Source organism: Rhinatrema bivittatum, chromosome 1 (assembly GCF_901001135.1).
Source record: "Rhinatrema bivittatum chromosome 1, aRhiBiv1.1, whole genome shotgun sequence".
Lineage (NCBI taxonomy): Eukaryota > Metazoa > Chordata > Amphibia > Gymnophiona > Rhinatrematidae > Rhinatrema > Rhinatrema bivittatum.
Genome location: NC_042615.1, coordinates 696,088,777 through 696,114,168, shown reverse-complemented (window position 1 = coordinate 696,114,168; position 25,392 = coordinate 696,088,777). Strand labels below are relative to the sequence as shown.

The 25,392-nt window shown below is 42.8% G+C and overlaps 1 protein-coding gene across 1 annotated transcript in view; it reads left to right on the top strand.

Moving 5' to 3' along the window:
- Positions 1-25,392, top strand: part of AP3B1 (adaptor related protein complex 3 subunit beta 1) — a 1,093,919-nt gene that overhangs the window by 159,679 nt on the left and 908,848 nt on the right. Inside the window, 1 exon segment of the mRNA XM_029575420.1 lies at positions 658-724. Coding sequence (XP_029431280.1) covers positions 658-724 — 67 coding nt within the window.

Below are 25,392 nucleotides of genomic sequence, written 5' to 3'. Positions count from 1 at the left end.
ACTTGAAATGTGAAAGACAGCTATTTAGAAACTTGCAAATTTTTTTAGTTTGTTTTCCATCCTTCTTTTTTGGTCTGTAATCTCCTCAGTTGTAGATATTTTCCATTGTCTAATGTTTCTGTAGTTAACACTTGGTGGGCATGTTTAGTACTGTTCAGAAAAGAATCTAGGACTTTGGGGTTGAAAAGATTTTATAAATGTCTTTGGTAGATGTTCTCTTGGTTAGATTAAAAAAACAAAAAACCTCTCTCCCTCCCCCCACCTGCAGAATTGACAGATTTGATGTAGGAAAGTGAAAAGCTATTAAACCCAATATATTGAAAGTGATGCTGCCAGGGTTGGTTAAATGGAAATGTCTGGCATTTGTTTTCAGGCATGGTATAATAGCAGGTAGTTGCAGAGTGAAAAAAGTTGATACAACAAAATATCAAGAGTATACTAGGAACCTCTTTTAAAATATTTTTTTTACCGTTATATAATGCCCTGTACACTGCCTGCTCTTTTTTTTTTTAATTTCCCATATTGCTTCAAGTTTTAACTCTGGTCTCTCATGTGGCATTATATAAATAAAAGTAATCATGGAATTAGTGCTCAGTTAGGTTTTGAAGTAACTTGATATTTAGTTTCTGTAATAGAAATTGCCTTTTTGTTTTTCAGTCTTGATCCAGAGCAAAAAGACCTGCTAATTGAAATAATAGAAAAACTTCTAAAAGACAAAAGCACAGTAAGTTGTATAGATATAAAATTGTTTAAAAATATGTAAGGCTGCTGGATTTGTTTTTTGGAGGTAATTTTCAAAAGGATTTATACATGTAAAACTGGGATTTTGAAAATTGCTACTTTTATGCTTGCAACTCCTTTAAAAATTCCCTCCATAGGGCTGAATTTTCAAAAGGTTTTAGGCTTGTAAATGGGCTTTTGAAAATTAACATAAATGCTACTTTTATGTACGGAATTTCTTTGAAAATTCACTCCTTTGTTTTTAATTTTTATGGCAGTTGGGAATGGTAATTTTTATATACTGATTTTTGCATTATGTCAAAATGGTGAACAGGAGGAACAGGATGGCCATGAGAGTAGACGTGTTACTGCTGTGGTCCGTACCTTATTTAGTGCATTTATTTTATTTTTTTCATTGTGAGAGAGGCTCCAAAGAGGAAAGGGAGGGTTTACCCTACCGAACCTTCTCTCCTTTCCAGCCAGTAGTCTATTACATCCTTCATGTCTACTGTTCCTGCCTCAGTGGCGATATCACTGTTCTCATTGAAGGAGCGTCGGCTTAGCCAGGGGATGAGGTTTCCCCTCAGCCCCCGAGATCAGGATTTCCTGCCGATGGAGAGATGGAGTCCTTTAGGGACTTTGTGGTGGCACTGACAGATGACATGGTTTCAGCACCTAAGCGGGTGGGGGCTGAGGAGGTATTGGCGTCGCTCGAGCCAACTTTGCAGGCATCTGAGGGATCTGTTGGCGCTGTTAGGCTCCTGAGGGCTCTTGAGCAGTTTTCGATGCTGGAAATTAGGATAATAGGAGGCCAAGAAAGCCTTGTTACGTCCTCTGCTTTCACTGATTCAGGTTACCCCGCAGGCCCAGTGTTTGGTGAGTTGCCTCGTTTACCCAGTAAACTGGCGGTGATCACACTTGAAGCAGTATGGGGGCTTATGGAAAATTTGATCCGATATTTGACTGCATCAGTTTCCAAGATGAACTCTGTTGTTCTAAGGTTAGACCCCATAGTTACTTGTCCTGATAATCTACTTTGATTACTGTAACTGTTTTTTTTTTATAAGCCTGTGCATTTAACCTATGGTTGAATTCTGCTACGTTAACTCAGTTTTTTAGATCTGTATCTTCATAGACTCTTTGGTTATTGTTATCCTGTTTTTCCCCTATCCCTTGTTACACTGTATTTTCCACACCTTTTGTTAAAATGTGAACTGGCATGATGTTTCTGACGAATGCCGGTATATAAAAGCAGTTAAAATAAATAAATAAAATAAAAATACTTCAAGAGCATGAGAGTCTAATAACAGTTTTTAAGACATTGCTAAGCTCCAAGGGATCTAATTGCTTGGGGGAATAGAACATAATAAAAGAAGCCACTTCTAACTTTGTATATAAAAATTTGGATTTATGAAAACAAAAAATTATCATTATTTTGGACATCAGATAATATATTGTTAAACTTGATAAGATGGGAAAAAGTAAATCTTATTATTAAATGTATACTGGATAAGTATCTTCTATCATAATAATGTCTGGGGATATTTAAGGGTAAAATAGTAGTAATGTGGTGCAGTTCTAAATTTCTGTCTTTCATCTCTGCATTGACACTTAACTCCAAATCATCCTGATGGACCAACTCAGGGTAAGTGGTGAGACAGGCTGCGGAGATATCTTCTTTCCTTTGATCTTCTTTGTCTCTGTCCGTGTAATATTAATAGCATCCTTTTATAATTTTTCAACACATTGAAAATGCCATTGAGAACAAGCATCTTTTTCTGGTTAGATGTATGTTCCAGTCCTTTTTCTCATAAACAGGCTGATACAGTACAGTATGCTCCAGTGGAGCGCACAGTTAACCTGCGATTGAATGTGCGTTTTCCACGCGCTAGTTTTACCCCTTATTCAGTAAGGGGTAATAGCGCATCGAAAACGCGCGTCCAACCCCCCCGAACCTAATAGCACCCGCAACATGCAAATGCATGTTGATGGCCCTATTAGGTATTCCTGCGTGATACAGTAAGTAAAATGTGCAGCCAAGCCGCACATTTTACTTTAAGAAATTAGCACCTACCCAAAGGTAGGCGATAATTTCTGCCGGTGCCGGGGAAGTGCACAGAAAAGCAGTAAAAACTGTTTTTCTGTGCACCCTCCAACTTAATATCATGGAGATATTAAGTCAGGCCCCAAAAGTTAAAAAAAAAAAAAATTAAATTGGCTCGCGGGTTGAAAACAATACCTTAGCAAACTGTAATGCTTTGCCTTTAATCCTGTCATATCACAAATGGCAATCTCAAGCCAAAATACCTGTATACTATCTCCATCATGCATATACAACTTACAAAAAGCAAAGGATAGTATATCAACTATGAAACAGCAAAAGCTTTAAAGTTGTAAGTAATGCAAGACATGCAATACTAATACAGGTGTCAGCAAGCTGAGAAATTGTAAGACCTCGCTAAATGGAGGTGACCCAGTCTTCTTGATCATTCACTCTTAGTAAACCTTTTAAGCATTGTTTTCCTTTTGCATTTAAAAAAAACAAAATGTCAAATAGTAACACTAAGTAAAACAGAAACAAATTTGCCCAATGTTAGCTGATATTTCGAAAGGCCTAATATAAGTCCCCAGATGCAAAATGTTGCTGCCAATCCCAATGAAGAACATATGAATGTGTTTTTCCCATTGATAGCAGGACTGAATTAGCCATGTTGTCATGGGAACTGTCCATCAGGGCCCAGGAGGTGGAGCTTTCTAGTAGAGTCTCCCGCGAGTCTCTCCTCAGTCTGCTCGCGGGAGCACACGTGGGGCTGGACTTCTCCTCAGCCAAAATTTAAAACAGAAGAAAAATGTCTAAAAAGCCAGATCCGAGGCCCTCCGGGTTCAAGCCCTGCACTTGTGGCAAGATCATGTCCATCACAGATGGACATGATCGCTGCTACAGGTGCCTGGGGTCGGATCATCAGGAGGCTGCCTGTAAACACTGCGGCAGGATGTCGCCGTGGGCCCGCCAACAGAGGGCCCAGAAGATTCAGGCCCTCCATCTGGGAAACTCAGGTTATGCCCCACCATCGGAGGCACACTCCTCCTTGTTTTTTCCTTGAGTTTTCCTTGGAACGCAAGATTTGGTGAGAGAGGTAACGGTAGTGGGGCCACTTGGCAACAGTGATCATAACATGATCAAATTTAAACTAATAACTGGAAGGGGGACAATAAGTAAATCTGCAGCTCTAACACTAAATTTTAAAAAGGGAAACTTTGATAAAATGAGGAAAATAGTTAGTTAGAAAAAAACTGAAAGGTGCAGCTGTAAAGGTTAAGTGTTCAACAGGCATGGACTTTGTTTAAAAATACAATCCTAGAGGGGGAGCAAGATGGCCGCTGAGTGAAAGGCTGCGAAGGACGCTCGCTCCGTTATTCCTTAGAAAAATTGCTTTTACAAAATGCCACATTCAAAGAGAAAAGCCAAGCTCCGAGAGGCGATAGCTTCATCTTCGTCGCCAATCTCTGAAGCTGGCCAGACACGGATTGAAACTTTTTTTGCCGCCGAGGTAGCAGAAAAAATGCCGGTCGAAGCAGCCGCTGCAAACGCCGATTTCGGGCGGGTTTCGGCTTTGCTGGCTGAAGAAGTCACCCTCAGTCCTGGCGCTCCGATAACCCCCCCCCTCCCCGGTGCCGTCTGAAGCTGTGCTTGCAGGGGTAAGTACATCTGAGTTACAATTAATGCCTGGAACTTTTGGAACTGGAAACATTATGAAGAGTAACTTACCCCAAGCCAGCAAAGACAAGGAGGAAAACGCTATCAGGGAGATAGTGAGTGGGGAAACTATAGGGGGGGGGGGGGGGAGAAATGGCTCAGAGGCCCCTGTTGGGAATGTACACTCCTGCTGAATTGCCGAAGACGATAACATTGGAGTCGCTGTGGCATGCAATAAAGGGCCTGGAGAAGGCAGTTATCGATTTGACAAATATTACTCTACAATCTAACAGTAAAATACTGAAATTTGAGAAAAACTTAATGGAACATACTAATACCCTACAAGGAATGGAACAACGCATGGGGAAAGTGGAAAAGGCTCATTTTGAAATTATGAGAGTTGAGAATATAAGTGTGAAGAAACTAGAGAACTTGGAAAATCAAATATCTGAAGCTTCGGGTTTTGAATTTCCCTTACATAAAAGAGATATCCGCATACGATATGTTTAAGGAGTACATGATAAAGATTTTGAAGATTCCTACTGAGGGATTACCAGTGATCTCAAAAGTATATTACTTACCGAATAAGGAAGAAAAAGGGAAAGAACCACCTCAGGAAGAAGAAAATTTATTGAACTTGACTCAGATTCTGGAAATGTCCACCGAAACAGAAGTTAAGAGAAGAATGACGTTATTTCTTCAATGTACTTTTCCTTCAGATAGGGATCTTATATTAAAGAGATATATGAGAAATAGAGAGGAAGTATATTATGGGAGTAAAATTTGGATATACCCGGATATATCCCAAATGACACAAGAGAGACGTAAGAAATTTTTGGCATTGAGGTCTGATGTTGTGGCCAAGGGCTACAGTTTTAGTCTGAGGTACCCCAGCAAATGTGTAATTAAGCATTTAAATGCGAAATATATTTTCTTTGAACCTGCCCAATTACAGAGGTTTCTTGAGCCCAGTAACCCCCAGAACCTGTAGTTATCGTAGCTAATATAGAAGTTTCTGTTGCATTCTCACGACGGTCAAAATGCTTTTGCAAAATATGTTTAAAATTTCTTGTAAACCGTCATGTTAAATGACTCCCCCATATTTCTTGGAATAGTAGAGAAGAATGTGATGTATGACTGAGTAAGAGATGAAAAGTCTTGTTTAAAATTATATGTTGGATGTTAATCTACGCAATGTATTATATTTGCTGGAAGTGAATATTGAAAATTAATAAATATTAAATTATAAAAAAACCCCAAAAAAAACAATCCTAGAGGCGCAGTCCATATGTATTCCACGCATTAAGAAGGTGGAAGGAAGGCAAAACGATTACCGTCATGGTTTAAAGGTGAGGTGAAAGAGGCTATTTTAGCCAAAAAACATCATTCAAAAATTGGAAGAAGGATCCATCTGAAGAAAATAGGATAAAACAATAAGCATAGTCAAGGTAAGTGTAAAACATTGATAAGACAGGCGAAGAGAGAATTTGAAATGAAGTTGGCCATAGAGGCAAAAACTCATAATAAAAACTTTTTAAAAGTTTTATCCAAAGCAAGAAACCTGTGAGGGAGTCGGTTGGACCATTAGATGACAGAGGGGTTAAAGGGGCTCTTAGGGAAGATAAGGCCATTGCAGAAAGACTAAATTAATTCTTTGCTTCTGTGTTTACTAATGAGGATGTTGGGGAGATACCAGTTCCGGAGATGGTTTTCATGGGTGATGAGTCAGATGAACTGAACGAAATCACTGTGAACCTGGAAGATGTAGTAGGCCAGATTGACAAACTAAAGAGTAGCAAATCACCTGCACCGGATGGTATGCATCCTAGGGTACTGAAAGATCTAAAAAAATGAAATTTCCTTGTGTAGGAGACATTCTTTTTGGAGAAAAGATACAAGCTACAGTATCTCAGTTGAGACCGTCATGAGACACTCAAACAGCTCTCCAAATTGCCAACGGATCAACCTTCTTCCCTAAGACGGCCAACTCGCAGAGACACGAGGCGACCCTTCTTCAGAACTAGAAGGTATTATCCACCTGCTTCTTCAGCTCACCCATACCGTCCCTCGCAGAGAGCTCGTCCACGTCAGACGAAGCAACAAAAAACCCAGCCACCACCCCAAACTGGACCAGCGACTGGTTTTTGAACCGATCCAAGAGAACAGCAGCCTCTTTCTAAACCCACTGCCCTCCCTACCAGTCAGAGGGCAACTTCATTATTTCCAACACCAATGGAGTTTCATCACAAAAGATCAATGGGTATTAGCCATACTAAATCGGGGATATCTCCTAAAATTCAAAACAATACCCCCGCATTCTCCCCCCATGCCACTTTGGAAAAAGGTGGTCATCGCATCTCAACTCCAAGTAGAACTCTCTTCTTTACTGACCGCCAGGGCCATCGAACCAGTTCCCCAGTCTCAACAAGGGACAGGGTTTTACTTCCGCTATTTCCTCATTCCAAAGAAAACAGGCGGCCTTCGCCCTATCTTAGACCTCCGAAATCTCAACAAATTTCTATGCAAAGAAAAATTTCGAATGGTATCCCTAGGAACCATCCTTCCATTACTTCACAGGGAAGATTGGCTCTGTTCTCTGGATCTTCAAGACGCTTATGCTCACATACCAATTTCTGTTCACCATCACAAATACCTACGATTTGTAGTGGGAAAGAATCATTACCAGTACCATGTACTTCCATTCGGCCTAGCCACTGCACCTCGAGTAATAAAATGTCTAGCAGTGGTAGCCGCTCATCTAAGAAAAAACAGTATTCATGTTTTTCCATACCTAGACGACTGGTTGATCAGAAGTCCATCCAGGCAGGGAGCTCTCTCTGCCTTAAATACTACAATAACTCTATTGCATCTTCTGGGATTTCTGGTCAACTACTCAAAATCCCACATCGAGCCGTCTCAACTCCTTACATTCATTGGAGCAGACCTCGACACCACAGTGGCGAAAGCTTCCCTTCCAAGCGACCGTGCCGACAATCTGGCACGCTTAGCAAACAACATCATTCATCACCACTTCGCATCTGCTCATCAAATTCTAGTGCTGCTAGGACATATGGCCTCGACAGTACATATCACTGCCATGGCAAAGTTGGCCATGAGAAGAACTCAATGGACTTTGAGATCCCAATGGCTACAAGCTTTCCAACCACTGTCATACACGATCAAAATCACACACCAATTACGCCTATCGCTACATTGGTGGACAAATCAAGCAGCATTGAAAGCTGGTCTCCCATTCCAGCAGGCAAATCCGCAAGTCATCCTGACTACAGATGCCTCCAACCTGGGATGGGGTGCTCACGTCAACGACCTTCAAACACAAGGGACGTGGACTACACTCGAGAAGCAATTTCAGATAAACTTCTTGGAACTTCGAGCGATACGATATGCCCTTTATGCCTTCAAAGACTGCCTCTCAAACAAAACTGTGCTGATACAAACAGACAACACAGTAGCATTGTGGTACATAAACAAGGAGGCACAGGCTCTTATCTGCTATGCCAGGAAGCAGTACAGATTTGGGCTTGGGCTCTGAAGCATTCCATTCATCTCAGGGCAACATATCTGGCGGGCATCAAAAACATCCTAGCGGACGATCTGTCGACATTTCAATCCCCACGAATGGTCGCTGGACCCACGTGTAGCGAGTAAAATTTTTCAACGCTGGGGTCACCCAACCATAGACCTCTTTGCGTCCACACTGAACCATAAAGTGGAAAGGTTTTGCTCCTTCCACTGATGTCGACAAACAGTCCCCAGAGATGCATTTGCTCGCCCCTGGAACACAGGTCTTCTATATGCGTATCCTCCAATTCCACTCATAGCCAAAACTCTCGTGAAGCTACAATGGGACAGAGGGACAGTGATCCTCATAGCCCCGTACTGGCCTCGACAAGTATGGTTTCCCATACTCCTCGACCTCTCGATCTCACAACCAATCCGCCTGGGCACAGAGCCCACTCTCATCACGCAGAATCAAGGCAAGTTACGTCATCCCAACCTGACAATTCTTGCCCTAACAGCTTAATCCTACAACCACTTAATCTTTCAACACAAGTCTCTCAAGTCCTAGTAGCTTCACGAAAGCCTACCACACAAATCCTACCACTTTAAGTGGACTAGATTTACGAAATGGTGCACACAAAAGGGTATAGAACCCTTCCCCTGCCCCACTTCTTCCTTGTTAGATTACCTATACCACCTGTCGGATTCTGGTCTTCAGACATCCTCGGTAAGGGTACATCTAAGTGCCATAGCGGCATATCACAACGGAATAGGGGATGCGCCAATAACAGCGCAACCCCTAGTAAGTAGGTTTATGAGGGGCTTACTTCACCTTAAACCTCCCATTAGACCACTGGTCACCGAATGGGACCTGAATTTAGTACTGACAAGGCTCATGCACTCACCGTTCGAACCTCTACACTCTTGTGAAGAAAAATTCCTTACATGGAAGGTGTTTTTCGTAGTAGCCATTATATTGGCTAGAAGGGTCAGTGAATTGCAGGCTAGGGAGGTGCAGCCAAAAGATTTTCGTTGCATTAGTGATACGTATTCGTCGGGGGTCATTTCCGTTGCATTTGGACATATGGCGCCCCGATACGTTGATATGTGAATTCGTTTTCCGGTTCCCGTTAAAAGTCAATGGGGGAAGGATTTCCAGCCTATTTTTGGCTGCAGAATTGGGGTTTTATTATCAATTTTGATGAAACTTCTGGGGAGCAATCATCACAACAACAAAAGAGCTCCAAGGTACTTAGACTGTGGCAAAGTGGCATGATAGCCTAAGGCACTGCAAAGGTGCAAAGGGGTACCAGAAGTGGCAAGAGTGCAGCGAGAGTGTCAAAAACACACCACAGCTTCAATAGAGAGCACCAATAACAGATGCATGAACCCTCGAAGGCAGCACGACAGGCAAAGCGGCAAGACAAGTGGCATTGACATCCTACAGCACAATGAAGAGGGAACATAGCAAGCAGAAAGACTAGCACCAACACACTGAGGAACCATGATAGTGGCAATAACACCACAAGGAGTTAAGTGAGTCATCTGGTAAATGGCAGCAAGGCAGAGTATCAGAAAGATGATAGGGGCAAGACAGGCTGGCAGAGCCGATGTAGTCAGGTCACTGTGGTTTGATAAGGGAAAGACAAGGAGGCAAGACAAGACAAGGCTCAGCATGTGGTGGGACTGTCAACTGGGCGTACTGTGCACCCGACCCATCTTGAAACAGGGACCAGGGAGTCTAACACGAGTGCTAGGACCTGAAACATGATGAACTATGCCTGGGTGGAGTGGAGCATCTGCGGGTGCCGATTTTGGTGGTAGTAGCAAATATTCAAACAAGAGCCCCGGGGAGAGTTCCCTTTCCTATGAGCAGGAAAGGGTCCCTAGAATGGGTTTGCCCCTAAAACAGCAGTTCAACATGGGTCAGAGGGTAGAAACAGGCAGGCTATACCTGGGGAGAGTTCCCTTTCCTTTGCGCAGGAAACGGCTCCCTAGAATGGGTTTGCCCCTAAAGTGGGGGGTTTCTATTGGGGTCCAGTGAGCTCTCGCTGGTCTTTTAAAATCAGGCTGGTGCACCCGGGATCCCCAGGGACTGTAGTGTGAGAATATCCTTGACAAAAGACAGGTAGGCCGGAGAGCAGTCAGAGGACTGCTTGGTATACAAAGAGGCTGATTTCAAAATGGAAGAAACGACCGGAGGTAAAACACTAATAAAAAGGACTTCACCAAGTGAAGTAAAATCCCAAATGCCAGCTGTTGTGTTAGTAGAAACAGAGGCTTTGAAGACCTTTACTATTCCGAAGCTAAGAAGAAGTACTAATAAAGTGAGCTTGGCACCTTGCAACACAGATAGAAGACAGTACATGCAGATGAATTATACTTTAGAAGAATCAAGATTTGATATGTGCTATGATCTGCACTCTTCCTGGCATTTTTGTGATATGAAACCTGAATATACAAATGAGAGTTTTCAAGGCTGAGGCGGATGAGGGTGCATGTGAACAGGGGTTCATCATTGTTCAACAGATCCTAAGAGATAGGCTGCAACACCGGGGAGACTTCCCTTTCCTAAGAGCGGGAAAGGGCTTCCTTGGAATGGGTTGGCCCCTAGAGTGCAGCACGAGCCTTCAAAGTGTGGCGACATGGAGCAGGGTACCATGTGAACAGCAGTTCAACATGGATCAACAGCAGTTGAGGACAGATGTCAATCCCACCTAGGGACATAAGGCCTGGACGGACAGGCAGAGCAGTCGAGGACTGAGGTCAATTCCAGCTAGGGACATAAGGCCTGGACAGACAGGCACAGCAATCGAGGTTAAACCCTTGTAGGGACATAAGGCCTGGATGGATAGGCAGAGCAGTCGAGGACAAGGTCAATCCCAGCTGGGGATGTAAGGCCTGGATGGACAGGCACAGCAGGTTTTTCTTCTTTATTTATTTATCTTGCTATTTTCAAACGTTTCCAGCACTTCATAGTCGATTACACTCAGGTACTGTCGGTATTTCCCTATCCCCAGAGGGCTTACAATTCAAGTCAAACACTTGTAGGAACATAAGGCCTGGACAGTTGACGGTCAGGCACAGCATTTGAGGTCAGGTACATGTGCTGCAGTGCTTATATTATCTGGAGCATAGGAGGCAGTTGGAGCTGCTGCAAGGCTTTCAATTGCTTTTTATTCCTCTTGCCATTCACAGGGAAAATTTGGAAACCCAAGCAAAGGCAGGTTTACTTTCAAAAACACTAGCATTTCCATCAACTCTGGTGCCAGCCTTGAGCGGTGAGGGCTCATGATATCCCCTGTCATTGAAAAGACACGTTCACTGGGCACACTGGTTGGTGGACATGACAGATATCGCTGAGCCACTTTGGCTAGGTGTGGCCAGACAGTGGACTCTTGTGCCCAATATGCCAGCGGATCTGTCTGCATGTTCTCTATCGGCTCTTGAGAGATACCGTGTCACTGACAGCTGTGCTGGTGTCTCCTTTGCTTGGGCAGGCTAAGACTCACTCATGCCAGCTGCTTTCTCTCTCGCCCATTGCACAAAAGATGAATCTTAATGAGCAACGTGCCTTGGGCATTCTGACGTGGAGGAGGAGGAGGAGGTACTATCTGTCGCTGACACAGAGCTGCTCCTGCTTGGGCTAGCAGCACAACTCTCTGAAGTCCTGCTGTTTCCACCTCTGCTTGAAGCCTAATCTGTCTCTGCCTATGGCGCTCCTGTTCACGGACTTTAGCTAACAGCAGGTCCTTCACCAATATGAGACAATCGTACTGTAGGGCGAGTTTCCCTTTCACATGGGGATCACAGACTGTGGCGAGCATGTATGTGTTCTGTTCTTTTAAAGGCCTTAATCTCTTGCACCTGCTGCTGCAAAACGTCCAGACAATGCAGCACCTCAACTGTCATTCTCTCTTCCTGTTTAAAGGCCTCCAAACATTCATCCAGGAGATTAACTATAGGGATGATGTCAGCCAAGGTGGCACTTCTGGAACTCAGCTCCTCCATGACATCCTTGAAGGGCTGCAGGATTTTTACCAGCTGACTCATGACTAACCAATCATGATGCCCTAGGGGATTCTGCACACCTATGTCCATTGTACCAGAAAGTTCATGAAAGGGTGTCTGCAGCTCTACTAACCTCTTCAGCATCATAAAGGTGGAATTCCACCGCGTGGCAATGTCTTGAATGAGACGCTTGTGAGGCATCTCCAAATCATTCTGCTTTTGTCGGAGAACCTGCCCCACCTTCACACTTCTGTGGAAGTGCGCTGCTATGTTCCTGCACTTGTGTATTAACCTATGCAGGTATTCATTCTCTTTGTCTTTGGAATCCAACCCCAGAGCTGACTTCACTACCAGGTGCAGAGTGTGTGCAAAACATCGGATGTTCTTAAAGCGCCTGTCATTTATTGCCTTAACCATGTTTGCACCATTGTCTGTGACAAAGAACCCTGCCTGAGTTTTCCTGTCTTGCTGGTATAGTTGCCAGCCCTCCAGCATCTGATGCATGCTAGAATATTGGCTGCGGTATGGGCCTGGTCAGTCAGGTGGGTGTGCAGTAAAGCCCACCTCCACCCTGATACTACTTCAGTAATAGAGCTGCTGGCTGCCCCTGCCTCAGCCATGTCCCACCAGTGTGCTGACAGAGAGAGGTAAGAGTGTGCAGCATTCATGGCGGTCCAGATATCGCAGGTGAAATGCACTCTTTCCTCTGCCTTAGCTAGCAGCGCTTGCATGCTACTGCGACACTGCTTGTACAGGCTGGGGATGACCTTTCTACTAAATGTGGTTCTGGAGGGGGACCTTCTAATTTGGAACTACGACCTTCAGAAAACGCTTGAAACCCACATTCTCCACTAACTGCAAGGGCTGGTCATCAAGGGCAATCATTTCCCCAATGGTCCTGGTTACAACCTTTGAGGCTGCCTGCCTCCTACCCGGGATAGTGTTACCGCACTCCACCCCATTTCCTCCATGGTGGATTGTCGCTTCTGCTACATGTCAGGGGGTTGCTGGCCTGCCACCTGACTGCTAAAAGGGGATGAGGGTGTGGGCTGACTCTGCTGCTTTTGAACCACTGCACACTGCTTGGAAGGGGTCCCCCGACTGGTACTGCCACCATCCCCAGATGGCAGTAATCTTGTTGGGTGTTGCCTCTTCATATGATGGTTCATGCCAAAATTAGACAATGTCCCATTTGCTTGCCTCTGCTAATATCCCTGGTACAGTAATTACACCGAGCAAAACACGGGTCTTCCAACACTTTAAAGTGGCTCCAGATCGCAGATGTCTTTCATGATCCTCCCCTCTCTAAAGCCTTGGGGGTGGATGCTGGCACTGGAGCTGAGGTAGTGGGTGCACCCTGAGAAGCAATGCCAGGGGGGGGCCTCAGTCACCCTCTGTGCCTGTGCTGACTGCTCTTCCTCCTCCTCCTCCTCCTCAGCACTTTCGTCTCTCCCCTGCTGCACTGAAGTGGAGGCTAAGACAGGACTAACTGATCTACCGAAGATTCATCACCTATTACTTCTTCCGTTTGTGATGAGAATCCCACACAAGAAGATTCTTCATCTGAATCTGAAGCAAACAGTGACTGCGCTACCTTGTCAACGCTAAGTGTTAGTTGAGACTTCTGTCCCCCTGCTGCTTTTAGGTGTCTACATTTTGTCTGGCATGACTCTGCCTCCCCTTCCCTCACCTCCAAAACTACAGGGCCAGAAACATGTGGTGGCGATGCATCATGGTCAAATTTCATTTTTTTCGGGATGGAACTGCCAGCCCCTACAAAGACTTTAGATTACGACAGGTGCTTTTTTAACTGTACTGGTGGTGTTGCACTAGTGTCTTTTGAAGTGCCTCCTCTGCCAGTCCCAATCACTCGACTACATCTATCTTTCCCTGACATGGATTTAATGTCACTGAGTAGTGCCTACCACTGCCCACTGTCACGGTGCCTGGCTGTGCACTAATGTGTGTGGCGTGCACACAGAAGCTGCTTGCTTGTAAGCACAAAAGAGGCAGACTCCTGGGGCACTTGACTGCACAGACCCACCCAATAGTTAGGTTCAGTCTGTTAAACTAACCACTACCCACTGAAGCCTAGTGCACAGAGAGACTAAGTGACTTGAATTAGAAAAAGAAAATCAGTTTAAAAAAGCTGGAATTTTTTTTTTTTAAATAATATCTCTCCCAGCCAATCACAACACCCTATTGGTGAGTGGCTGGCTGCTTCTCTCCCTGGCACAGCTTCTCTTGTCAGTGAGATCACCTAAATAAACAGCTTGAAAGAAACAGGACTAGCTGGCCCCGGCACTGCAGCAAACTAAAGAATAATTAGCTTTTTCTTTCCTTAACTAGCCTATCTCTCAGTGCAGCCTTCTCTTACACCCAGCCCACCTCCCCACAGCATCGCTGGAAATAAGTGCATGGCTCCTCGTGCTGATGTTTATATAGTGCTGGCTCATCAGTAAAATCGACAGAGAGCACTGAATAACAGCGCGATTGGCTGCATTTAGTGCATGTCACAAAATTTCAGGGCGGATACGCTGCATTCCGGTATCCATGCCGACCTGTCTGACCCTTTCCTGTGAATCACTGTGACTCACAGGAAAAGGGCCAGACAGGTCGGCATGGATACTGGAATGTAGGGCATGGGCGCTGCCATTTTGTGAAAATCATAGGTAGCTAATGGGGGCGAAGAAAAGCGCGTGCCACAGGGCGCACCGAATTAAACGGATAATAAGTTAAATACATGGGGAGTCGCGATGCGTTTCACCTCCCCACGTATTTAACGGATATGACAAGATACGTTGCGGATCGCCAATACGGCGAAAACGAATGCACACCCCTATTGCAGGCTCTCGTCACATACTCACCCTACACAAGGCTCCTGCATGACAGAGTAGTCCTTCGCATTCACCCCAAATTCTTACCAAAAGTAATAACAGACTTTCATATCAATCAGTCAATAGTCTTGCCCACTTTCTTTCCAAGACCTTACTCTCACCAGGGAGAGAGGGTCTTACACACCTTGGACTGTAAACGTGCACTAGCTTTTTACCTGAATCGCATGGAGGTCCATAGAAAATCTTTCGACAAAAATAAACCAGGAGTTGCGGTAGGAAAACAGACTCTCTCCAACTGGCTAGCAGACTGTATTGAATTCTGTTAAAGCATATTCAGTAAGGGCTATGTCCACATCAGTAGCACATTACCATTCAGTGCCTATCCTAGACATGTAAAGCTGCAACATGGAGTTCCCTTCACACCTTTGCAGCTCATTATTGTCTGGACAAAGGACGACAAGATTCAGCCTTTGGACAATCTGTCTTAAAGAACTTATTTCCAGTATAACTCCAACTCCTTCTACATTCATCTTGCTGTGATTTGCAGGCTGCCTCATTTTTTCCAGCAGTACACCAGTTGTTGTGCTTCTTGCACAAGTTGTATGCTGTTGGTATAATATAAGAATGACAAAGACAACGACAAACCTTTTCCGTCAGAAAAAAATCAGCAGAACCAGAGGTCACGAGCTGAGGCTCCAGGGAGGAAGACTAAGAACCAATGTCAGGAAGTATTTCTTCACGGAAAGGGTGGTGGATGCCTGGAATGCCCTTCCGGAGGAGGTGGTGAAGTCTAAAACTGTGAACGACTTCAAAGGGGCGTGGGATAAACACTGTGGATCCATCAAGTCTACAGGGCGTGAATAAAATGGAGGCATTCAAACACTGCACGGAGCGGCAGTAGCCACAGCGGCATTCAAACACTGCACGGAGCGGCAGTAGCCACAGCGGCATTCAAACATTGCACGGAGCGGCAGTAGCCACAGCGGCATTCAAACACTGCACGGAGCGGCAGTAGCCATAGAGGCATTCAAACACTGCATGGAGCGGGATGCCAGTGGCCAGTAGTTGGTGTTCCACCTTCACGGAGCGGAAGGATGGAGGGCTGCTATTTCCAAAAAAAAAATAAAAATAAAAACAGGGGTGGGTAAGAGTATGGGGCAAGGGGGTGGCCTGCTTGTTACAGCAGTTGCTACCCCCAATTGAGCTGGATGTCACTTGGATGCAGATTCAAAGCTGCTCTCTTAATTGGGTGGAGGGGAATTAGGGCTGGAGGGTACTGGAAGCCAATAGTAACAGGTGGGAGAGAGAAAAAGGGGAGAAAAAAATGGATAAAGTGCGTAGCTTGCTGGGCAGACTTGATGGGCCATTTGGTCTTCTTCTGCCGTCATTTCTTTGTTTCTATGTTCTATGAATGACTAAGCCTGTAGCTTGCTAATCACCCTTATGTGAGGACTAGCATCCTGCTTGTCCTGGGATAAAGCTAAATTGCTTACCGTGTAATAGGTGTTATCCCAGGACAGCAGAATGTAGTCCTCACAGAACCCACCTACCTCCCCGTGAATTGGGTCCGAGACTTTTTATTTTATTTTTTTAGCTTACGCATATTGCTACAAACGAGACTGAAGGGAGACCCCTGTGGCTGAGAATATCATGGCATGCTGGGCATGCTCAGTAGGCCCACAGTGCCAGCCAAAAGTTTCTAGAAACTCTTGACAGAAGTTTTCCATGCCAGGGACTACATCCTGCTGTCCTGGGATAACACCTATTACAAGGTAAGCAATTTTGCTTTCAGCTTGGAGAAGAGACTGCTGAGGGGGGATATGATAGAGGTGTTTAAAATCATGAGAGGTCTAGAACGGGTTAATGTGAATCAGTTATTTACTCTTTCGGATAATAGAAAGACTAGGAGGCACTCCTTGAAGTTAGCATGTGGCACATTTAAAACTAATCTGAGAGAGTTCATTTTCACTCAACGCACAATTAAACTCTGGAATTTGTTGCCAGAGGATGTGGTTAGTGCAGTTAGTGTAGCTGTGTTTAAAAAAAGGATTGGATAAGTTCTTGGAGGAGAAGTCCATTACCTGCATTAATTAAGTTGGCTTAGAGAATAGCCACTGCTGCTATTAGCAACAGTAGCATGGGATCAACTTAGTTTTTGGGTACTTGCCAGGTTCTTATGGCCTGGATTGGCCACTGTTGGAAACAGGATGCTGGGCTTGATGGACCCTTGTTCTGACCCAGTATGGCATGTTCTTATGTTCTTATTTGGATGCATTTTCCCAGTTTTGCAATATGTTTCCAAGTGTCTTTCCAGAAGTGAATAAGGCTCACGTTGTTGCAATTACTGAAATATAAGTTGGGAAGAGTCAAGAAAAGGACTAGCTAAACAGATAAGAACTTATTTATTAAAATTACTATCAGAAGGCTGCTTCCTTACTGGTTCAAAGGTGCAATTATCTCTGTTTATTAAAATGCCCCTTGATCTGGTAGAACTTATTAACTTCTGGAGTGTGTCAAACATACCCTTCCTGGCAAACATTTTATAGGAAAAATGATAACCACTCAAGGATTTGAATTGTAGGCTAGATCATGAGCAATCAGGATTTAGACTAGGATATTCTACTGAAACAGCTTTGGTGGTCTTAAATGATTTTTGTATGTTGAATGGATGAAATGTTAACATGCTAGTCTTCTTGATGTCTCCGTGGCCTTTAGGGTTGCTAATTTTTCCAAAGACCAGGACTGGACACGTGAGGACTGGGGTCAGGGGAGGAGGTACCCCCTCATTTTCATTAATTTTAGATCCTGCCAGTGAATTGCCTAAACGGTGTATCTTTGAATGCATTAAAGAGTAATAATGATCTAATAGGCTGCACCCAATGAGCAATTTATAATTCAGCCTCTCGGAGCAAAGAAGGGGCCCCCTGCCACTCATCTGCTTACCATTTCTTATCTCATGGATTAACAGGAGGTGGTGGGGGGGTAACACATTTTCTTCTTGGTCTCTCATATGCACAAATTCCTAACATACATGATCTCAGAGGGTCAGAACCATGCTGGGCAGGAATGGGGGAAAGGAGAGGGGAGCCAGAATGGTCAGGAGGGACAGGCAACTACTCCGGGGCACTAATGCACCTCATCAGGGGGTTGGAATACAGGCATAGGGAGAAAAGGGGTCACTGCAGCATCCTATATGTTTTTGTTTAATACTAGATAAATTCCAACTTGCTAAGGGACAAGGCATGGGTCCAAAGAGACCTCAGAACGGAAGGTACAGCCTATAGAGCAACTTTCTAGACTAAGGTAGTTTCGGAGTTTCATCTCAGTCAATCCATTATACTACCTACCTTTTTTCCCAGGCCCCATTCCAATCCAGGAGAGCAGGCTCTGCATACCCTTGACTGCAAACGGGCTTTAGCGTTCTACCTAGACCATACAGCTGCCCACAGGAAAAGCACTCAATTGTTTCTCTTTCCATTCCATCAAATTGGGACAGCCTGTGGGTAAGCAGACTCTCTCCTCCTGGTTGGCGGACTGCATAGCCTTTTGCTATCAGCAAGCGGGCATTCCACTTCAAGACCCTGTTAAAGCACACTCTGTGAGGGCCACCTACGATCGGTGCCGCTTCCTGACATTTGCAAGGCTGCCACCTGGAGTTCTCTCCATACTTTTACAGCCCATTATTGCTTAGACAAAACCGGAAGAGAAGATTCCATCTTCGGCCAGTCTGTCTTGCGCAACCTATTTACAATGTGACGTACCAACACCCTTCCGCCTGCCCGGTGGGGTTCAGGTTGTCTTTGGCCAAATTTCATCCCAGGCCTAGTGCATTGCATGCCTGCGTACATTTGGTGCATGTTCGGACGTCCTCAGCTCGGTACTCACCCATATGTGAGGACTACCATCTTGCTTATCCTGTGAGAAAGCAAATGTTGCTTACCTGTAACAGGTGTTCTCACAGGACAGCAGGATGTTAGTCCTCACGAAACCCGCCCGCCGCCCTGCAGTGTTGGGTTCGTAACGTTTTCTTATTTTATTTTTGGCACTCCTTGTAGCTTTTTAACAAGACTGAAGGAGGACCCCTGCTGGCTGCAGGGTTAGTGCCATGCTGGGCATGCCCAGTAGGGGCCAGTCAAAGTTCTGGAAACTTTGACAGAAGTGTTCTGTGATTGGGCTCCATCCTGTGATGTCACCCATATGTGAGGACTAACATCCTGCTGTCCTGTGAGAACACCTGTTACAGGTAAGCAACATTTGCTGTCTCTCCTGGTGAGCAAACTAATGGAATTGCTGCTAGAACAGAGGATAGTGCAATTTTTGGAAATTAATGGATTGCAAGATCTGATGCAGCATGGTTTAACAGAGGTAAATCTTATCAGATGAATTGAATCAATTTCTTTGATTGGGTAACCAGAGAAGTGGATCAAGGGAGAGTGCTAGTCATAGTGTACTTGGATTTCAGCAAGTTTTTTGACAAGGTTCCATACAGAAGATTTATAAAGAAATTGTGTTTCTTGGTGTGGATCCTAGAGTGACTGACTGGGTTATGGTAAATGGTTTTCTCTAAGGAAGGATTGTTACTAGCAGTGTGCTGCTGGGATCGGTTCTTGGACCAGTTCTTTTCAACATTTTTGTGAGTGACATAACTGAGGCTTGTCGAGAGATTTTTCTTTTAATGAGGATCCCAAAATTTGTAATAAAATGGACAGCCAGGAAGGAGTGGAAAACATGTGGAGGGATTTAGCAAAGCTTGAGAAATGGTCTAAGATCTTGCAGCTAAGATTTAATGCTAAAAATCCAGAGTAATACATTTAGCATGCAAAATCCAAGGGAAAGGTATAGTATTGGAGGTGAAATTCTTCTGAGCATAGAGTGGGCTCTGGGGGTAATTGTATTTGATTATTTTAAGGTGGCTAGACAATTGGATAAAATGATGGTAAAAGCCAGAAAAATGCTGGGCTGCATAGAGAGAGGAATGATCAGTAGAAAAAGGTAGGTGATATTGCTCCTGTATGGGTCCCTGGTGAGACCTCACTTGGAATACTGTGTACAATTCTGGAGACCACACCTTTGAAAGGATATAAACAGGATTGAGTCAGTCCAGAAGGTGGCTACTAAAATAGTCAATGGTCTTCGTTGTAAAGCATGTGGGGATAGACTTAAAAATCTAAACATGTATACCTTAGAGGAAAGGTGAGATAGGTGAGATATAATAGACACATTCAAATATCTCCAAGGTTTCCATGCACAGGTTGAAAGCCTTTTTTTAATGGAAATGAGGCTATAGAACAAGGGGTCATGAGGTTGAAAAGGTGGTAGACTCAGGAGTAATTATATATATATATATATATATATATATATATATATATATATATATATATAAAATTTTTATTTTTTTTTTTTTACAGAGAGGGTGGTGGATTGTGGAACAGCCTCCCAGTGGAAGTGGTGGAGACAAAAACAGTATCTGAATTCAATAAAGCATGGGATAAATATAGGGATCTCCATATTGCTAAATTAATTGAACAGATGGGCAGACTGGATAGGCCATACGTTCTTTTTCTGCCTTTATGTTTCTACACTTTTAACATAAATTAATAGAAAACAAGACAAAGCTATAGTAGAAAAACTAAATGAATGCTTTGGTCTTTACTAAAGAGTGTTTTGGAGATGTCTATGCCAGAAAAATTATTTGAGGGCACTGATACAGAGGAACTGAATAAATCAGTGAATTGGAAAGATGTAATGGAGCAAATCAACAGAATCAAATGGTATACACTTTAGAGTTCTGAAAGAGCTAAAAAATGAAAATGCAGAATTAAAACTAATAATCTCTAAATTCTTATTCAGCTACAGTGCCTGAGGATTGGAGGTTGGCCAATGTAACGAGCAGTTCTAAAATGTGCTTTAGGGCTGATCAATGAAACTAGACAGGTTGACCTATTGCTGCTGGACAAAATGGTGTAAGCTGTGCTGAAGAACATTATTGGCCTTCTAGATAGAGACAGAATAAAGGACAAAACTAGCTTGGGTTTAACAAAGAGAAGTCTTGTCTTGGAAATCTCTTAGATTTTTTTAAGGGGTTAATAAACATTTATTTATTTATAACTTTTATATACCAACATTCAAATAAATATCACATCGGTTCACATACAACTGGGGAGTCAAAAACTAAAAGAGAGAAAGGAAGAATAAAAAAGTTACAATTAACAGGGAATCATAAGGAACTGGATGAGAGAGCGGAATGGTCTAAGGGGCCAAGACAAAGTGTTAGCAGGAAGTATACAGGAACAAAAAAAAAAAAAAATTAAGACTTTGTTGCGATAGCAACTATATTACATAATATATTTACACAACTGTACGACAGTCAAAGGCATTAGCTGTTGAAGCAGATTGAAGTGACAATGAAACATAGTTGGGGTTTACCAGGGATGGCTATAGGTAAGTTAGGTAGTGAAAGGGATAAATAGTTGTGGTTATGGAAACTGGAGTAATGGAGAACTGGAGTACAGGAGACTGGGAGGTCGGAAGAGACAAGGAAGGGATTAAGAGTATGCTTGTTTGAATAACCAGGTTTTTAACTTTTTTTTAAAGGTGTTTGGGCAGTGTTCCAGGCGTAGGTCTGGTGGCATCGAGTTCCATAGTGTAGGACCTGCGGTGGAGAAAGCCTGTTCTCGGGTGGAAGTGAGCTGGGCAGATTTGTGAGAGTGGGCAGCTAGAGTTCCTAGGTAGGCAGATCTGGTGGGCCTGTTGGGGATATGAAACTGGAGGGCGTCATTAAGCCAGTGAATCTCATTATTGTGTAGGGTTTTGTGGATGATGGTTAGGCTTTTATGAAGGATTCTAGCTGAGATAGGGAGCCAGTGGAGATCCCTGAGGATTGGAGTGATATGGTCAGATCTCCGGGAATTGGTAAGAATTCTGGCTGCTGCATTTTGCAGCATCTGCAGTGGTCTGGTGGTGGACGCTGGCAATCCTAGAAGTAAGGTATTGCAGTAATCAATTTTTGAAAATAGAGTAGTTTGGAGGACAGTTCGGAAGTCGTTATGGTGTAAGAGGGGTCTTAATTTTTTCAGGATGTGTAATTTGTAAAAGCAGTCTCTTGTAATGTTGGTTATGTGTTTTTGGAGATTGAGGTGGTCATCCAAGGTGACCCCAAGGTCTCTGACATGTTGTGAGAAGGGGTGAGTCGGGGGCAGCGATGTGGGAAGGTGGCGGGTAGGAGCAATGTAGAGTAGTTCAGTTTTTGAGGAATTAAGGGTGAGATTAAGGTTGGTGAGAAGGCAGTTGATTGAGGATAGGAATTTATCCCATAGTTTAAGGGCATTTGTAACAGAATCAGTGATGGGAAGAAGTATCTGGACATCGTCCGCATATACATAGTGTGTGAGTCAAGATCTGCAAGTAATTGGCATAGGGGTAATACATAAATATTGAAGAGGGTAGGGGAGAGGGAAGAGCCTTGGGGGACACCATGAGAGAACTTGACTGAGTTAGATTCGTGATTGCCTATTTTGATTTTGTAGAAGCGGTTATCTAAGAAGGAGGATAACCAGTTAAGGGCTGAGTCCGCAATACCGATATCTGAGAGGCGATTGATAAGGAGATTGTGGTTGACAGTAAACATGTTGACAAAGTTGAGTGTGGATTTTTTAGAAGGCGTTTGACAATGCATGTCATGTCAGGCTTGTCAGGAAATTAAAAAGTCATAGGATAGGAAACAGTGTCCTAGTGTTACTTAGTAACCAGCTATTAGAAAACAGTACTGAATCATCATTTTCCGAATGGATAAAGGTGTCAGTAAGTAATGCACTACTGACACCTTTATCCATTGGGAAAATACATGTATATGTATTAATACCAGTACTTTTTAATATATTTATAAATGATCTGGAAAAGGGAGTGAAGAGTGAGGTGATAAACTTTGCAGATGACCCACTTCAGTTATTTGATCACAAGCCAATTATGAGGAACTATAAGAGGACCTTGGGATTGGGCTTCTAAATGGCAGATTAAATTTAATGTGAGCATGTGCAAAGTAATGCATATAGGGAAGAATAATTCAAATAGTAGGTACACAATAGGGATGTGCAATCTCTTAGGACAAATTAGGCAATTTCAACGAATACATCCTGGTTCGGGGAACCCGAAAACCGAACCAAAAGTTTGGGCTATGCACATCTCTAGTACATAATGCTGAGCTCTATATTGGGCATCACCACCCAGGAATAAGATGGAGTCATCATGGAGAATACTCTAAATTCTAAGCCCAGTGCATGGCCGCAGTGGGAAAAAAAATTAGAATGTTAATGTAATATAAGGAAAGCCATGTAGACTTGAGAAAGCCATTGCTTGTATGTGGTAATGAACAAGAAGGATTGGATCCCTTCTTTGTGATCCTGCTGGATTGGCCACTGTCTGAGACAGGGTGCTGGGCTTGATGGACTTTGGTTTGACCCAGTATGACATTTGATATGTTTATGTATCTTTCTCTCCTAAGAGTCCAACGAGGTAAGCATTTTTCTTTTATCCTTAATATGGGAAAAACCCTTTTGCAGATGCACTATGCATATCATATTTGATTGAAACATGAAATGGATAGTAGCTTATTCTTTTAAAAATGAGTAGCTGCTAAATAAGCAACAACTTTTGGATAGTTAAATCATTACTTTTTAAAATGCATCTGAACAATTGGTGATAGGTATCTGTGCCAGGATTACTGATTTGTTTTATTCACAGAGCTGTACTGTCAGGAAAAAGGCTAGCTTTTCACTTTTAGCAATAAACATTTATTACATAAGTTATTATGTTTTGTTCACAGCCAAATGCGTGGGTAAGCTAGTGTTTTCATAAGTTATTGATTTAATGTTGATAAAAGCTTCACTGTTGTGAAAAAAATAACTGAATTTGTGCAGATGTTTTATTGTGATAGATCTATTATCCAGCTATTAGAAGATAAATGACTGATCTTTCCCATTTTCCATGCCTCCAGAAAATTGAAATAAGAAGGGGAATATCATTTGGGCTGTATGATTAGGGCAGGTGGATTGGCCATTAATTTAAGAGAGAGGAAACTTGGCAGCATGGGCCAACTTGGACCAGATTATCAATCAAACATCGATGCACTTCATGTGATGACCCAGTACTCTCAGGTTTTTTGCAGCACTAATTAGAATTCATGACAAAATAGATGCAAGGAAACATTTTGTACCCTTCATAATTTTATAGAAAATGTATTGTTATTAGAGGAACCATTTGCTTAGTGTGATTTTTTTCATTACCAGCTTGTCAACTAGCATAGATAATCTGGAGAAAATATGAACTTCATAGATTGGGTGTCACTTTTGTTGATGGTTCATGTAGTTTACCTTGGAGCGCAGCTAATGGTTGAAGTTCATAGCAACAGCACAGAAAAACGTGGCAACCAGTGGAAGACAAATGAACCATGTTTATTGGTTTAATATAAAAAATACATAAATGGAAAGCTGCATTTGAATTTGATGAGCTCTTTGCTAGTTTTTTTTGGAGTGATTTATTTATTCTCCTTGTACAAAAAGCTACTGTTGACATAGAGGGACAGAAATTAACTGTTTTTTGGACAGCAATATTTTTTGGTTTTAAATTCTGAATGAGTTATTTTGTTTTAATTCAGAGTGGTTTTATGGAATATTGAACATTTAATAAACTAAGATAATCAGCTGTTTCTCAGATGTTTAGATGTAGGATTGTGCTGTTTCAGCAAATGGATAGAGATAAAATTTTATTAAATGGACATTATTAAAGTGATTTGTACAAGCTGGGGAAGTGTTTTGTTTTGCTATTGTATCAGAGGGCAGGAGGATAACCAAATTAATGCCTATTTTGAAGAATAGCTCTGGGGTGATGTAGGAAACTACAGACCAGTGAGCCTGATAAAGGTGTCAGGCAAAATGATAAAAGCTATTACAAACAAGATTATTGGACATAAGAATAAACATGGCTTTTTGGGGAAGAGCCAGCATGAATTTAGCAAAGGGAAGTTATAATTTACTAATCTTTTAGCATTCTTTGAAAGTATAAAGCATGTGGATGAGGTGAGCTGGTTAATTTCTTTTTCACTGTATTTTGATTTTAAGGAGGCATTTGATAAAATCCCTTGAGGTTCCTGTGGAACTGTAAAGGTCATGAGATAGGAGGCTATGTTATGGATTGGTAATTTAAGGGGATAGGAAACAGAGTAGGACTATAAATGGTCAGTTTTAACAGTAAAAAGAGAGAAATAGTGGAATATCCCAGAAATCTGTGCTGGGACCAGTATTTAATTATTAATGATCTGGAAAAAGGAGTAGTGAGTGAAGTGATCAGATAGGCAAATGAAACAAAAGTATTCAGAGTTTGTGAAATTTCATTAGGATGTTGTAACTGGACAGCTAGGTGTCAGAGGAAATTTAGGAAAAGGATTTTGGAATCATTGACAATAAATGGAAATCCTCAGCTTAGTGTGCAGCAGTGGTTAATAAAATAAATAGCATGTTAAGAATTTTGCAGAAAGAGAGAATACAATTGAAATTATCCTGTTGCCCCATTATAAATTCAGTGGTGCAACCACACCTTTAGTATTGTGTG